Genomic DNA, 16309 nt, shown 5'->3' on the forward strand with positions numbered 1-16309 from the left:
CGTTAACCAGCCTTTAAGCCGTTTTTTATTCACAAACAAATTGATAAACAGTCTTAAGCTGGGTACTCACTTAGAAGTGTAGCACGTAACGTATCAGATACGGTATCAACCTGCAAGTGGGTACGGCTGGTCCACGGTCCTCACGAACACACTGCGAGCCGCCTTAGTGTTCGCAGTGAAACCGCCACTCGGCGGGTCACTGCGAGCTTACAGCGCTCCACGCGCGAGCGGCTTGAAGCGGACTCGTGCCTACGTACTCATTTGATACCGTATCTGATACGTTACGTGCTACACTGCTTAGTGAGTACCCAGCTTTAGATTTTGGAAATTATAAAATGTCGGACTTTTGTTCCAGATAACACAATAATAAACAACTTTTTATCCGTCTGCGCGAAGTAAATCCCACAGGACGCAGGAGACGACCAAATCACGACCTCAAAAAAGGAACTTGTTCACCAACTTCCTCAAGACTGACAAACGTTCCAAACTCATAACATTATTTCAATACAGATAACAGACAGTCAGAATTTCGATATAAACCCGAGTTCTCAACTTCGTATCTTCATTGTTAAGACTACTAAGTTGTGACTTACACTAATCCGATACTAGAACTTCAATGGATTCCGTGTACACCTGCCCTTTGATGGCGCATTTAGTAACGTGATCTATGACAAAGGATTGCATTGCACATTGTGGGCATTTGACACTGTTGTTCAGCTGAAGTAGGTACTAGAGTTCAGTGTTTAGTGCTTTAGTGTCATGTTACTACTTAATGGATAGCCAGTTGTATTATGTATTCCTTCCTTGTTATAATGAACAAACGCTGAAGTCTTCAACTAAAATATTACTACTTAAACTTTGTTCTCTTTAACAGATAAATACTTGTATATTCCTACATAATAGGTAGATAGGTACTACATGTAGGTACAGCCTTTTGCGTAATACATTACAGAAGTTTCATATTAAACATAAAATGTAGGTACTTAATTAGATAAAGTTGTAGGGACGAAGTACTTTAATGCCTACTTAGCTTCTAATTACGTAAAACAGAACTTTACACTGAATATATAATCTTACGATCCAAATGCTAACTTTGCTGGACCCTCTGCGGTCGACGGAATGCGGTGTGCCCAGTTTCACTAACACATAACAAACAGCTTAGACTTTTGGCCGTAGAAAACAGACCGTTTGACCTTTCTACGCCACTGCGGGCTCTTAATACACAATTGAATAGGAGCCAATACAATGACCCGTATTTGCCACACTCCAACAAACATCATTTCACTCGTAAACAATTGAACATCAAAGCAAGTCAGCTTACGAAGCGTACTTCCAAAAAAAGTCCAAAATATATATGTATATTCATTCTAGTATGAATGCCTCCAATGCAATCTGCAGCATGAATGGGACTCACTAGGAATCAGCGCTGTCGGTTGTCCGTCAGTGTCAAAATCTGTTTTCATGTTTCCCACAGCGTACATTGAATATACGGAATGTTTCAGTTTCGAGTCAGATTTGGATTCGTTTCTAAGTGTATTGAAACTTTCACAAAAAGCATGCTCAACCTCTGTACCTTCTCTCGTATAAAATAACCTTCATTCCTAACATTAGGACTATTAAAACTCAAAATTACTTACGAAACTCGCTAGTAAGTAACAACTTTAAAACTAAGTTAAAAAAGTATTGTTGCAAAAACATCGCATGTTCAAAATGAGTTGGATAAATCTCTAAATGTTTTTATTGAAATTCGTACTTATACGAAACTTTCAATCCGTTTGCATTTAAAGAGCATCCATTTTAAAATAAATATCTCCATACATTAGGCGAACGCCCCAGGGTATTGACATTGTCAACGGCGATTTAATATAACAAAACGTGTAAACTCAGCTTTTGATTTGAAATATTTATTTTATCAAACAATATAGAATGCATTCATATGTGAAAGTTTGAAGCACCTGTGCTCGTATTATGCCATTTAAGTCCGAACTTTTATTTTTTCAAACTACCTAAAGTTAAAATGTTAGCATGGATTATTGCCCTTACAACGGTTTGAATAAGATCATGCAAGTTTTGACCTATGCGTCTGCATCTGTCTTATTTTGAATGGTAAACCTTTCATGTCAAAATATTGAAAGTTTATAAATATTTATCATGTAAGTACTCACTCACTTAGTCCTATATCTTTGTTCCCAGAAATTTTAATCAAAATAAACAGTATATTTTTCATCTACTTCGAAGGAAAGCTAAGAAAAGTTATATCGTATATTCTGGCAAATGAAAACAGTCGTCGTTATCATACGAACAATTTAATAACGTTTGTAGGAAGTTCCATTAAAACTGGATGAATATAAAGATAACTCATTTAATTATGTTGTGGATTCCTTTGTGCGTAGGCTGAATAAATAAATTCCTTTGCCGCTCAGTATCTTATGAAAACGTTTTATAATAAAGGATTTCCTAATATGGAATCACAGGTACGAAGATACATTATATTTGTAAGAAAGGAATATGGCGGAAATTTTTAAATTACACAGAGTACTTCAATTAAATATTTTGTTCATCACATGCTACCTGTTTAACATTAAATAGAAAGCATCAACGAGTATCCTTCTACCGCGTATAAATACACTGAATCAAATACTTCGCCTTTGACATTGACAGGCTTGAAAGACATCCCGGTGTTGGGTACACCCCCCCCCCTCTGCCTCCCAGTGACCAACTACATAGTGGGACAATTTCTGTGAGTGAGACTGCGGTAGCCGACGGCTTACATTGCCAGAGTTACTCATTCAACCACTAAAGTTTAAGACGTGGGCTAGGAATTGTAGGCAATTTCAACAAACGCCCTCTAAATGATTTTGTAGCGTTCAAAATCAATATTGTTAATGTTTATCAATGTTAACAAGGCCTAAATTTAAATTTGCATGAACAACACCTACGCGAGGAGTTAATTTGTTTTACAAGCTAAGTTCAACAAACGGATCAACAACGTGGATTCTATTAACAGATCACAATCAATTTTGTTACCTTTCAGTTATTTTCTATCAATGTATGCCGTTTTGGAACTTCTTTGCTTCTTAGCGGCTAATTATAAATAATACCTGTGTGCACTGGCACAAATACTGGAGAACGACTTTCATCTTCACATAAAACCATTACTTAAATTCTGCCAACCATTACTTAAATAAGGTTTTAGCTTGTTACAGCACAAAAAAAACCTTTACTTCGCTATCTATAAAGGACTAAATGTACCGTCAAACAGCATCGTTTCACGTACTTAGACATGGCACCATCATCAAATGCGCAAGTATCTAAATGAAGAGCCTGTATTTCGCGCTATGCATTCGAAATTCTGTTTGAGCGATCTTCCTTAGATTACTGCTCTCCTGGTACTCAACACTTTATACCGGAGCGATTACAAGATGATGTTTTATTTTAGCAACAAATATTATAAGGAGTTTTTAAAGATACGCTAGCTTAGATAGAGGAAGTAATTTCCGCGGGATGCGGGTGAGATCACGGGACACAGTTAGTATTAAACAAAACATTTAATGAGAGCCAAAATAATGGGAACCATTAGGTAAGTAGAATAAGGTAAACTAGACTTTAGTTCCTAATGTAAGTTACCAATGAATGACTATAAAGTTTCAAGAAAACATAAACAAAAAAAATAAAAGCAGCAATTACTAGAAGTTAAAACATAATGGAAGCTTCTAAAGGCCATCAAAGCATGTAAATTGCCTGAACATTAATTACACGGCACAATGCATAAATTATATCCCAAAAAAAACTTCAACAATGACATTAGAACAATTAAACGACCATTAAATGAAGCACTGCAATTACGTATATTCATTAGCCACGAAACTTCAAAGGGCAAACAAAATTACCTATTATAAATCGCTAACAAAAAGCCCTATTATTCCGAGATGATAAATTGGCGGTGAATTCTAAAACTCCTGCTTTCCATTTCGGTTATATTGTCCTTAGCATCTGTCAAGAATCTTAGAAATTCGGTTTGTCCCCCTGTTAGTCGCTAGCTGAGGAATGTGGTAGGTACTTCGGCCCAGACTAACCCTTCCCCTCTCTTAAAACTGCGTCAGGACCAAGAGCGGTGATTGTTATCGGTTTTTTAACCAACCCCTTGCCGTCTCGGCTAGAAGACTGGATGACAACAGACTAACGTACATAGATTATTAACGCAATTTGGTAAACAAGTTCAAGTCACAACAAGTGATAGACAACGGATCATAAAAATAAATCTTCTATTAAAAACATTAGTAAATGATGCTAAAATATTCGTAAAAATACCTAATGTTAACCTTTCTCATTAACATGGCTTTGCTCTACCTATTTTTATTCCTAACATCTTTAGGTAATATTCTGTTGAAAACGTTAATAACCTGCCAAAGTGTAGGTACATGTATTATACGAAGCTTTTATAACTACCAGCGGTTCTATAACGAAGCTTATTTTTCAAACATAGGTACTCAGAAAATCCAATTTTTCACGTTAATTACAGTAAAAGGTATGAGTATGTGTAAAAAACCTAATTGAAAAATGTTTAGTGAGAAAACAGTATTCACATAAAATCAAATTCCGATCTAAATTGCATCCAGAGCCATTAGCCACAAAGCTTTCAACTTCAATCTATAGCACTTGAATGTCGTAAAAAGAGCTGTACAACTGAACCCAGTAAAATAAAATAGTTACCATTGCCAGCGAATCACAAAAGGAAAAAAAAGAAAAATATGCTCTGTGCTTTATTCTTTATTCGATCTTGTATACAATGGAATGGTTGCTGGCCACACTTCAACGTTGTTTGTTCGTTCCATATAGAAGGTTTTAATCAAAACGGTCGTGAATATATCAATGATTTTTGAAATGTGGTCAAACTGACATTTATTATCTGCAATCGAATTTTATTTATTCTGTATTAATAGTATAGTCATTGAACCAAAATATTGTCACCGTATCAGTTTACCAACGCAAATGGTTTATTTCTCTACTATAAAAAAAAAACAATACAAGTTTTAAACATCAGCAATTCTATACAGCCAGTACGAAATAACCTTCAGCCGTTGGCTGTTCCAATTACAAAATATGTCAGCGACATTACAAGCCAGCTCGATTTTTGAAATGAATGACGTCGAAGCAAAATGGCTGCCGCGAATGTAAACAATGAATAGAAAAGGATTCCCGCAATATCGTGTTGTCAAGACTCACTCGAGATACACTCAGTTTCTTTGATAAATTAATGGGCGTAAAGATTGTCAGATATTACGAATATTAATCATGGTGCCCACGCAACGGTAAAAAAACGAATAAATTTGACGTCACCATGGAATTAATGAAGGATGGATGGATTAGGTGGTTATCGTGGAACGATTTATTACATAACAATATGTATGGGTCCATAGTTTCTTTCATGTATGCGCCTTCTTGTCTGAAGTATATAATTTAGCAGGTAGCTTAACAAAATTGTCACATTTTCAAAACTAAACGCCAAATAATATTATCTATTGTCCACAACATTGTCATCAAAGCAAATATTAAGTTCAACGACCTCAAAAAATATTGAAAATAAATCTGAAATAAATTCTTCGAGGAGTCCAGTAATTTTTATACAGCCTAACTTATACCTAAAACATGCCTAATATATGCATATAAATCTGTCATCTTCAGCCTTCAATAAATACTCATTCGTTACGAGACATTCGCTACAAAAATCAAACGCTAAACTGCAACAATATCTCCAACGGTGAACAAGCTAATAATGCACCAGCTTTTGTTTGAAAAAAGAACCGATATCAACGCGATCAACCAATGGCAAGGATTCCAATCAATTGGATCGAATGACCTGCAGACGATCAGACGTCGGAACAACTTTAATTGGATCTTACTGTCGGACACAATACTAAAACTGACTGAGTGTAAATTGAAACAATCAATGCATCTGTTTTATTGAGAACCATTAACTAAAAAATGTTGTTGTTTTTTAAACAAAGTTGTCTTAATAAATGTTTGAACAATGATTTTAAGAGTAATTTGTATTTATAAGTTATCTTTGGTCTAGGCAGGTTTTATTACAGTTTCTCTTAGGTATAGACGCTGACCAAGCGAAATGATAATAATAGATAATATGGCGAAAAATTATCGTTTCAAGAGGATAATTTCAATTAGAAAAATAACTACTTTAAAGAAAAAAGACCAACAATGCTATTAAAAATGCAGGCAGTCTTCAAAGCGAGCTCTCTTTGCCAATAAATCTAATTTGGTGAACAAATGCGTTAATTAACTACATGGAGTATTTGAATACGCAAATGGATCTACCGTTTTAATTAGTCCAGCGAATGTTTTGTGTCAAACAGTTTTGTCTCATAAATAATGCTTAGTTCATTGTTCTCGACTTCGAATAACAACTTTTCAAAGCCAGACACGATATTTTTTTCTTTTTTTCTCGTATTCCATTTCAAATGCAGAATACAAATAATGTTTGAAATTAAGTTTGGCAAATGTCCTTAGGGGTTAGATTTTTACTGCTTTTATGACTAATTTAGCAAAGTCTAGATTTGCTACATGAACAGAAACTAAAACAAAACATTAATTTGCAATTCCACAAAAACAAAGGCTTTGTCCCAAAATAGAAAACATCTAGTAGTTTCGACGGTCGTACGAAAAATTCAAACGACGAACATAGAACAACAGCCAGTCATCATAACAGTTTTCTTTAAAAGGAGGCTGCAGTACTTAAGGTAAGAGTTACCTGTGCCACGGACGCGGAAACGGTTCACTATGAAGGAAAAAGCTTTTAAGTAAACAAGTTTGGGAGGCACGTCCTCTAAGGATCTAAGGTCACGGAGACCTCGACTCTAAGGAAGATAAACAGGAAAGCGCAACAAAAATGTCTTGAGGTCTATATTATTATAAAAGTTATTTTAAAAAAGCCTACTGAGAACGTTTATGGATATCTCATCTCGTTGCAAAAAGCTGTAAAATATATTATAACCATCCAATAAAATAAGTTAGGTACTTTGTCTCTTTGTTATTGAAAACAAAAGACTCGTGAAATAATTATTTTCACATTCACAGAGTTGATTGTATGCATTTACACATACATGCAAGTTTCCGTTCAAATCCCCAGCTAGCATTCAAAGGTAATACATAAAATAATGATCACGCTTAACCGTTTTGAGTCTGACAAATGAAGCGTACGTAGTGATTAGTTCAATCTAGCCGGATTACAGGCCTTTCCAGTACTAATATTTGCTGAATGATTACATAATTATGCTAGCGAGCTGAGAATTGTACGTTAATGATACCAGTAATTATGAAAACCGGAGGTTCAGTATTTATTGAATAATGATAATTATAAAGCTTCGAGGTAATAGATAAATCATAGAATATCTCAGACATCACACATCAATAAGTTCTCCCGATATTTTCTTGAGTACGATAAATAATTCAGCAGGAAATAGACAATACGATTTATCAAAAGTATTATTACTATGATTTATTGTAATAAATAAGTATTTAGATATCATGTTTATAAATCTCCAAATGAAGAATTGGCGTAATCTCGAAAGAAATCGGTTATCTAAGTATTTCAGACACACAAACGATCAAAAGTATTGAATCAGATCATCTAACTATGCCTAACGATATGCAGAATTGAATCTCAATGTCAGCATCTTTAAAAAAATGTATTATGTAAAATCGCTCATGAAGGCTGACGAATAATCGAAACTTAAGATACTCCCTCGATAGGCAAATAATCGACTTTTCTCGGAAAATATCGATGCAGTTCAAATGAAAATTGTCTTGTTTTATAAGCATATAAAATTCTGTGTAGTAAAAATAAATTAGTAGATAGGTAATAATTGAAAATAGGATTAGTGATTACTTATATTCTCGTAAACGTAAATAAATAATTGTCTTGAGTGCCCATTTACTTGTACCTTTCACAATCCAAGTGACGCCACTGCTACTGCAATAAATACGACCACCCTTGGAGCTTAAACATTATTAAAATGATCGTAGACACGAATATGAGTATGATACAACGATTTACTCTATTTCATAGCTATTACTCATAGGACCCAAGCTCTAAATAAATTTTAAAACAATTTCAAAAAATGATTTTATCTTCACCTAAGTTACTGCTTAAGGTTAAATAAACACATTTTTATTTATTCAAGAATTCTTTTAGTGACGCTGAATAAAATGGTAGTGGCATTAGTCAAGTTTAAAATAAAAAATAAAAGATCAAAAAGTTTTTAGAAAAAAGGGTGTCGGATTGAATCTATTTACCTGCCAATAGCATTGGGTCATTTTTCTTTGAAATAGTTTGTATTAGAACCACAATAATTTATAGAATAACGGTATGAATTTATATTACCGAATAATAAACTTAATTTGATATTTATAGGGTTGCCAATCCCACGAGATTTTACCTCTCCGTGGGACTTTGTCAATCCATTGTAAACACAATTTCAATGGAATTTTCTTCATTCATTCATAGCTTAATATAGACATTTTTTCCAATAAAATTACTAACATTCTTCGAACAGTTAAGTACTGATCATACTGCGAACTTGTTAATAAACAAGAATTGAGTTAATTTATGTCCTGCGGGACTAAAAAGCTCATTATGTACAAATGTTCAACATACCATTGTAAATAGTGATAATACCTGTAATAGAAAGTGTTTTTAAATACATAATACTTCTAAATAAAATGTTCTTCACAGTAAAATTTCCAATTCAATTGAATTGGAGAGTACTTCGTATAAATGAAATGATATCATCAAACAATCAGAATAATGTACCTACTGAAAAATATTAAATTAAGATACATAATTGATTTTCCCAACGCTCGAAGTTATTAACCTTCGTACAATTACGTGTAAGACGACCTTTACGATCATTTTAAAATGTCTCAAAGATATTTCGTTATTCTTTTAAAGTTTTTAAATTTTACCAAATCTGTAATTTGAGCAGATTCTTTTGATTTTAAAATCTGAATATTACAAAGTCTATGAGCAAGTTTTCGAAGACTCAGAAGTAGTATTGACTTGTAAATTGTTTTATAAACTGTTCCAAAGCCTAATGATTTCTGATATTTAAAATAATATACAAGATATATTTAATATTTTTTTCGGTATATTTAATAGTCGCCGAATCGACTGGTATTATAATTAAATATGTGCCCACGTACTTAGTCTACACAGGATTAATGTTCTGAAATACATGTCAGCTGGCCCACACACTCATTAGAAAATGGGTTTATGTTTTAACAGTTTATATTAAGAACAGATATTCACTATCTAGTTGTTTAATTGAACAAGTTTCCAATTAAGAAAATGTGAATGTTCGAATTAATCGAAAGTCCCGATCAAGTCTTTCAAATATTGGTTGGATCAAGTAAGAACGAAAATTGTATGCAATATGTAATGTAAAACTTCGGGTCTTAAAGAGATGCAGGCTGTTCCCAAAATATTCACTCAATAACATGAAGATCAGCTAAGCGGAGTAAGATTATTTCATCCGCCGTGTTCGATTCTTGTCACGTACGCGAAGTATGTAGATATCAACATCTACATAATATAATATTTTACGTATGCACCTCAAGACATGGAGGAAGATTTTTCAGCCTTTATTTTTGAGCACAAAAATGTAAAGAAAATTTTAATCATGATTATTTGAAATTCAATTGCCAATACATCAAATAAAGAAAAAAATAGTGCAGTGACTACATTTACTTCAATTCTATTTCTTAGTTTATTTTCTAGCCTCACCAATAAATCTGCTTTCAAGTACCAGCTTAGTCAGAAATTCAATTTCAACTTAGTATATTTGACCACTTATTAAATTAGGTCTGATATACGACAAAAGATATTTCGATTATCATAAAATTCTTATAAATTGGTGCTATTGGTCATATTTCAACCGATGCTCTAAAATCTGGGATGTTTCAACACCGTATCCTTTACATATTTGCAGTTATTCTTTACTCATAAAATTGTTACTCTGAAAAGACACAAGGTATACTCTAAATTATGTATAGATGGAAAATAAGACAGCTCAACCAAAGAGTGACCATTTTCGTCTCTCATTTAGCAACAGTTATATTTAGAACACAACGCGAATTCGGAACACGGAGAACAAAAGCCGAGTACAACATAAATAAACATAGAATATTCTAAACGAGGAACAAAGATCAATTCTGTGATGGCTGCCTGTACGATACGGTAATTTGTCAACGTCCGGGTGCAATATCATTTGCGTCATAGTTTAACTTAATGATCACAGTAATGATGGAACGCTCTTAATGTTAATGAAACTGTTTCTATTTACGGATGGCCTAGCTAACGATTTATACTAAAAATAAAAACACGACTTGTCGCTTTTCCCATAAAGGGTTTTTCAACCAGGTACATTTATATGCCACCGTTTTGAAACAGATTTACATTTCCCGAGTTTACATTTATGTTATAATGACAGGCTTCGATAAATCCTCTACAGTGTATGACCTAGTTGGAAGCAATGACCTCAGTAGCCACTAACTGAATCTTCTAATGACCTATCAGTTCTACAAATAATCTAGTTAAGCAGTGGAAAACTTAGCTATAATTTTCGCGGAGATACAAGCCCCGATTCCAGCCTATAGCGATCGCCCATTAAGTACCTATCTGGCTTTGCGTCACTCTCAAGGAAAGTGTGAAGTAGGCGTAATGCCTCTCCTGTCTGTGTTGTCATTAACAACACAGACTCTCTTTGTTAAATCACCTCAGAACTCGTAAGAGAGTGACAAGCCGTAGGAGTGTCAGACTCCTACTTTGTGTATTAAGACTTAAACCGTAGATATATTATACAAAAGGGTATATTAATCTGAGAATCTGGAGGACTAAAAAGGGCAAAGGGTAAGTAGATCATATCATAACAGAAGTCCAAAGGAATGATAAATATCAGCGATTTTTATAGGCTGACCTTTCTTATTGCGATTCTCAGGTAATGTAATCGAAGAGAAACGTACCTACCTAAGATTTCTAATAAACAGTAAAATAAATGTCATAGCAAATTGTGTCATGTAAACTTTAAGTAATATCAGCAATTTAATTTATGAATATTTGAAATTGCAACGTTTGAAAAAGTTGTGTATATTAAAATACGGCCAAACGGTATATTGTAAAATATGGTAAAGGTCTGCAAATATTCCGTAGTAAAGTTAGCATTTGGTTAGCAAAACCGCGATTTTAAGGTTTAATTTAACTCGCACTTTTAGTTTCTGTGCACTTTTCGAAAATATATGATTTCACACCATTTATTTACATATAGCATGGCACGCTATGGAGACACAATCCGAAACTTTATATAATAATTTTAAGTATTTTGGATTTACAATTGTGGTATCAATAAAATAAACGTTTACTTTTAAATCTAAATGCAAGCCAATGTAATGCATAAATAATTTATATTGGAATTTGTATCATCTGTACATTTTTATGTTTGCTAAAAGTATCAATGATAAATGTAACATTCTAACCGTTAATGTAATTCTGTGGGATTACATTAATTGTTGGGCTTTAACCAATAATTTAAACAATGACCGTTGAGTGATCTGGCAGTTATACTAATAAGTGAATTACTACGTAACTGTGTACATAGTGTCATTGCACCCCTGCTAAGGTTAACTAAAGATAAAGGATTCAAAATGAATGGAATGTATTAGCTCAAGCCCCCAAGAGAAAACTTGGTTACGCTATATTTTTATATCTACGTGGGATGGAGCCTAAAATAGTTAAGTAGAAACCTCAACCAAACCAAATAAACACATGTTTTACTTTTTTTGTTCAAAAGTAATTTAAATCGTAGCAAAATGACACAGGTACTTAGCACGCAGGTTCTTAGCGATATCTTTCAAAAAAGAAATTTCTAAATTAACGTCGAAAGGTATGAGAAATATATGTAATTCATAAATAAATTAGGTCTGCCTACTGAAAAGAATTTTCCTTTCAAAGTAGGTTCCCTATAAGACTGTAGAATCCTTGAGTGGCCTCATTTGGTGGCAGAGTAAGTAACATCATTTTCAGTGCATTTACAAGATACATGCCAGGTACATAATATCGTCAATTCATATTTTTTATGATTCACAACAGTCTATAGATATTTATGTTTATTCCTAGGACAAATATGTATAACCACTTTTCCCTAATAAATCGTGAATTTGTGATTTAGAACATATGTATTATTATTGCAATATTTTACATTCATTTTCATAAACACTAGTTTACTGACGTTAGTGAAAAATCGTAATGTTTAGAAGCTACAGGCTACATCCATCACATTGTCAGACTTTCATTTGCATCACTTGTAAGGTAATATTTCACCCTGTAATTGTATACCTACTTTAAAATTTTATTTTCACAGGAATATTTCAGATGAAGAATTTATGAATGTTTGCTTTGAAATCTGTTTTCAGTGACTACCATCACTCAGGCTCAGCTCAACGTAAAAAATAAAGGGATCTCGCAAATAATATCGATGTTTTTTTTATTTTAAAATTTATAAGAAAACGAACAATAAAAAGTGAAATAAATAACGCTGGAGCACAATGGAGGCTGCCATTTTTTGTGTTCCCCACTCATTCGTACGCCAAAAATCCGAGCCATTGTTTAATTTGCAACGGACAGCCAATTATCGAATTGTTCGTTTGTTTTTCATTATAAACACTCATTGGTTTGAAGGAATTAATCATTGCTAAGTTTGGTTTGAATCCAATCGCAGACGTATTTTGTTAGAATTGGAATAAAAACGTATGTTTTTTATTACATGAGAAAAATCTCAGTCATACATATTTAATGAAAGTTGTTTATTTCTTTGAGTTTTGTGGTAATACCACAGAAGTAATAAAAATAATGAATGTACAGGTACGTGAACCTTGAAGAACATAAAACTAGTTACTGCGTAGATACTGCGTAGATACCGTCTGAACCTTCGCACAAAAACCATTAACTAAGCACTAAAAACATGGTCTAAAACGCACTAATGTAGATAAACAACAAATATCGGTGAGCTCAGCACGATCTATCACACTAAAAAAACAGTTAGGGTTTAGCGCAAATGGATCTTTCGAAATGAAAGTAATTCATTTATCTTCCTTATTCGCTTGTTTTGCCCAGCCCCACATTTTCAGTGAGGTTATCAATAAATCACGTACCTTGTTTCCTTACTTAGGATAATTTCTTTTACCTTTGCTAGGCCTGCCGTTGTTCGTAAAATCATTTGTATATTTTTTCATGTTGCTTGCAGGGTTGCCTACGACACGATTTCGCTCACTTGAAAGGGTCGCAGATATTGCTAAAGTTGGTCCCTCGTCTTTGAGGGATTATTTCTTCGAGAAACTCGTACAAACACGTAACTGTACACGAAACTATATATTTTTACGGTATCTCTGATACGAATAAGTAGACTAGACATTCTTAGTTTTATTTTTAGTTACTACGTGAAGAATGTTTATACTTTTCAATTGTCATTTATTGGTTAATAACATAATACATTCTTAGATTCTTTCTTGATAAATAAATAAATGTCAAATTCGCTAGCAAGATCCAAACATGTCCAGTTCAAAATAAACAGTTCTTTCATGTCCCAGAATAAAAAATCGTATCAGTATTGACTTTGAGTCTTAAATTTGAAGCAGACACGCTTGACATGTGCCCTTCTATTCAAGCCTAAAATTGGGAGCAAAAAATACGAAAAGCGCTTGTCCCTCGTCACATCACTTGAAATATTGTCGTGAGCAAAACGTTTGTATAAACCTAGAAGCCAGATTTAAAGTAGTGACAACCCTGATAACACGTTTAGATACAATACATTGCAGACTCCTTTTCGCTTTTCCGAAAAAACTATGATAAGCACTTTATAGGTTTTTTTAGGAAAAGGGTGTGTTAGGGTCGCAGATTCCTAGACACAAAAGGGTAGGGCACAATGTATGAGTTAAAATGGAAGGACGGCTCGATAAACTCATCTCTGTGCCAGTAGTTTAAACCCAGAACATTTAAACTGTTCTATTATAATATAAGCAGTTCACAAATTCGCAACCATAATATACTTAACTCTACAAAAACTATAAATTACATTTTATAGTACCGTGACATACGCAATAAACCTCGAAATTTCTGACCGAACAAAATCTCATAAAAGTAACGAATCGATTCATAAGAACGTCACAGTTTTCAGCGAATTGACAAAAACGAGAGACAAGGAGCAAAACCTAACTCCCACGGAAAAACCCAGATCTTTCTAGAACAGATTTATAATCCGAACGGTTGTCTAGATCCAATTACCGTTTGTGAACAACGACAAAATTGCCCCAATTTCATATAGAAAATAAAGTACCTACGTAGTAATGATTAACTAATCGAAGTCTAGCCATTACCATTAGCCATTGTGTACATAACACTTGAACGAAATTTCCAAATAAAGCAATTTCACTGTAATTGGACGATAAACAATGTCATGTAGGAACGAAATATGGTATCGCGAAGTATGTTAAACCAAGTACCTAAGCATGAACTAAGGACGTTGGAAAAACAAGATGCCTGTACCTCAGAGTAAAAGACGAAAATCATGTTTATACCTACATATGTTCCTAAGATTTGTTTGTCGTACAATTTCTGGAGCAGAAAGACAGTTACACGTACGTAACATATCATGATTCCTAGAAGGTAGACAAAGGTATCTCTGATTACTAACTAGTAGGTAACTATCACAGTTTGTTACAAAGACACAGACAGACAAAGAGACAGCAGAATATTGTAATCCATTAGACCGACAAATCGAATAAAACAAGTCTAAAATTATCGAGAAAGACAAAACAATTTCCAATTTAACAAAAAAAAATGAGACGAAAACTTGATTGATACTAAGTTAGAAAAGGTTATTTTAATTTGATTGTCATCGATATTTATGAATGACCTCATTTTCGCAGTTATCGATTATCTAAACAATTTGAAAACAATCATAATAATAATTATAGGATTGCACAAAGATAAGCCGGGCTGGCTAATCCGTTACTATGTAGTGTACTATTAACAGTTTATAAATCCGATAAAAAATATCTTCGGAACCATATGAGACCGTTTACATTTATTGTATACATTTTCACATTCGGAAAACTCTCGGACACTCCATATTTTTGGTTATCGGCCTTAAAATCGTATTAACAAATAAATCCACAGCGGCTCATGTAGAAGCCCTTAAATTAGCTCTCCATAAAATAGGACACAAATGTTCAGATTAAAATGTAATCACTAGAATTAATAACGAAGCTTCAAACATGATCTATATTGAGCTTAGTAGGTAGGTACACAGATTGTACGAAAGACTCCAGATTTACCGAACAACTTAATAAGATTATGGATTTTGGACTTAACCTATTTTATGAAGACAAGCTAAACAAATATGTCTACTGATTTACTCAACGTGAATTTTGCCAGTAGGCATGTTGTACTGAACCCAATTTCCCTAGGGCAATAGAACGTCAACTCCTCAAAGAAATCAACTTAAGAATCCCTAAACTTACAAACTCGGTATTTGAAACATACGAGAAACTTAAACTACAGTTATAAGTAGTTCGCTAAATTCTTTATGTGCCTAGGTATTTTCCACGAAGCTGGCTGTAATTCTGGTGTTAAAAGACAAAAACGTTCTGTTAAATACAACGAAGGAAGGCAAAACGGTAAATAAGGTGCCTACAAGAAAATTCTTAGAACAGTAACATTTAACAGCGTGTTTTGAAAATATTATAACATTTCAGGTACTACTAGCATAATGTTTGAAAAATATATAAATAACAACTTACTTTTTACTATCCATAAAACCTTCAATTCGAAACCACCTCAGTCTTTACACAGCACTATTCACAATCTCAACACATGTTTTTTTAATCTCTTACAGCAATTTGCCACCCACAGATGTTAAAAAAAAAATTATGTAGGTACCGACAGCTATTCTAATTGTTACTAAACTAACTGCGATATGACGGCACGCCCTAATCTTATCACGATTATCTTCTACGTACTGATAACATAGAGTACAAGTGTGTTTCTTGTAAATACCAATCAATTAGGTAGTTAGAGATACTGTGAGTCACTACTGTTATTTGTTTTAAACGGTTGTACAATATGAGAGTAAATATTGACCAAGAAGCAGAATTTGTTTATTCAGAACCTCGGATCAAAGATGAGTTCAGAACATGGATATTCACTACAAGTTTCATTAGGTCCTGTGTTTCATGAGGTTAAAGA

At 33.6% G+C, this 16309-nt stretch overlaps 1 protein-coding gene across 3 annotated transcripts in view; it reads right to left on the minus strand.

Moving 5' to 3' along the window:
- Window positions 1–16309, minus strand: part of LOC124633035 (inactive rhomboid protein 1) — a 159938-nt gene that overhangs the window by 140046 nt on the left and 3583 nt on the right. The window contains exon 1 of one of the 3 annotated variants that reach the window (XM_047168124.1): window positions 15865–16013. The exons of the other annotated variants lie outside the window; for them this stretch is intronic. Coding sequence (XP_047024080.1) covers window positions 15865–15878 — 14 coding nt within the window. The 5' untranslated portion in view covers window positions 15879–16013. Of the gene's footprint in view, window positions 1–15864; window positions 16014–16309 lie in introns of those variants that run through there. 3 annotated transcript variants of the gene reach the window in all.

This window comes from Helicoverpa zea, chromosome 9, assembly GCF_022581195.2.
Source record: "Helicoverpa zea isolate HzStark_Cry1AcR chromosome 9, ilHelZeax1.1, whole genome shotgun sequence".
NCBI lineage: Eukaryota > Metazoa > Arthropoda > Insecta > Lepidoptera > Noctuidae > Helicoverpa > Helicoverpa zea.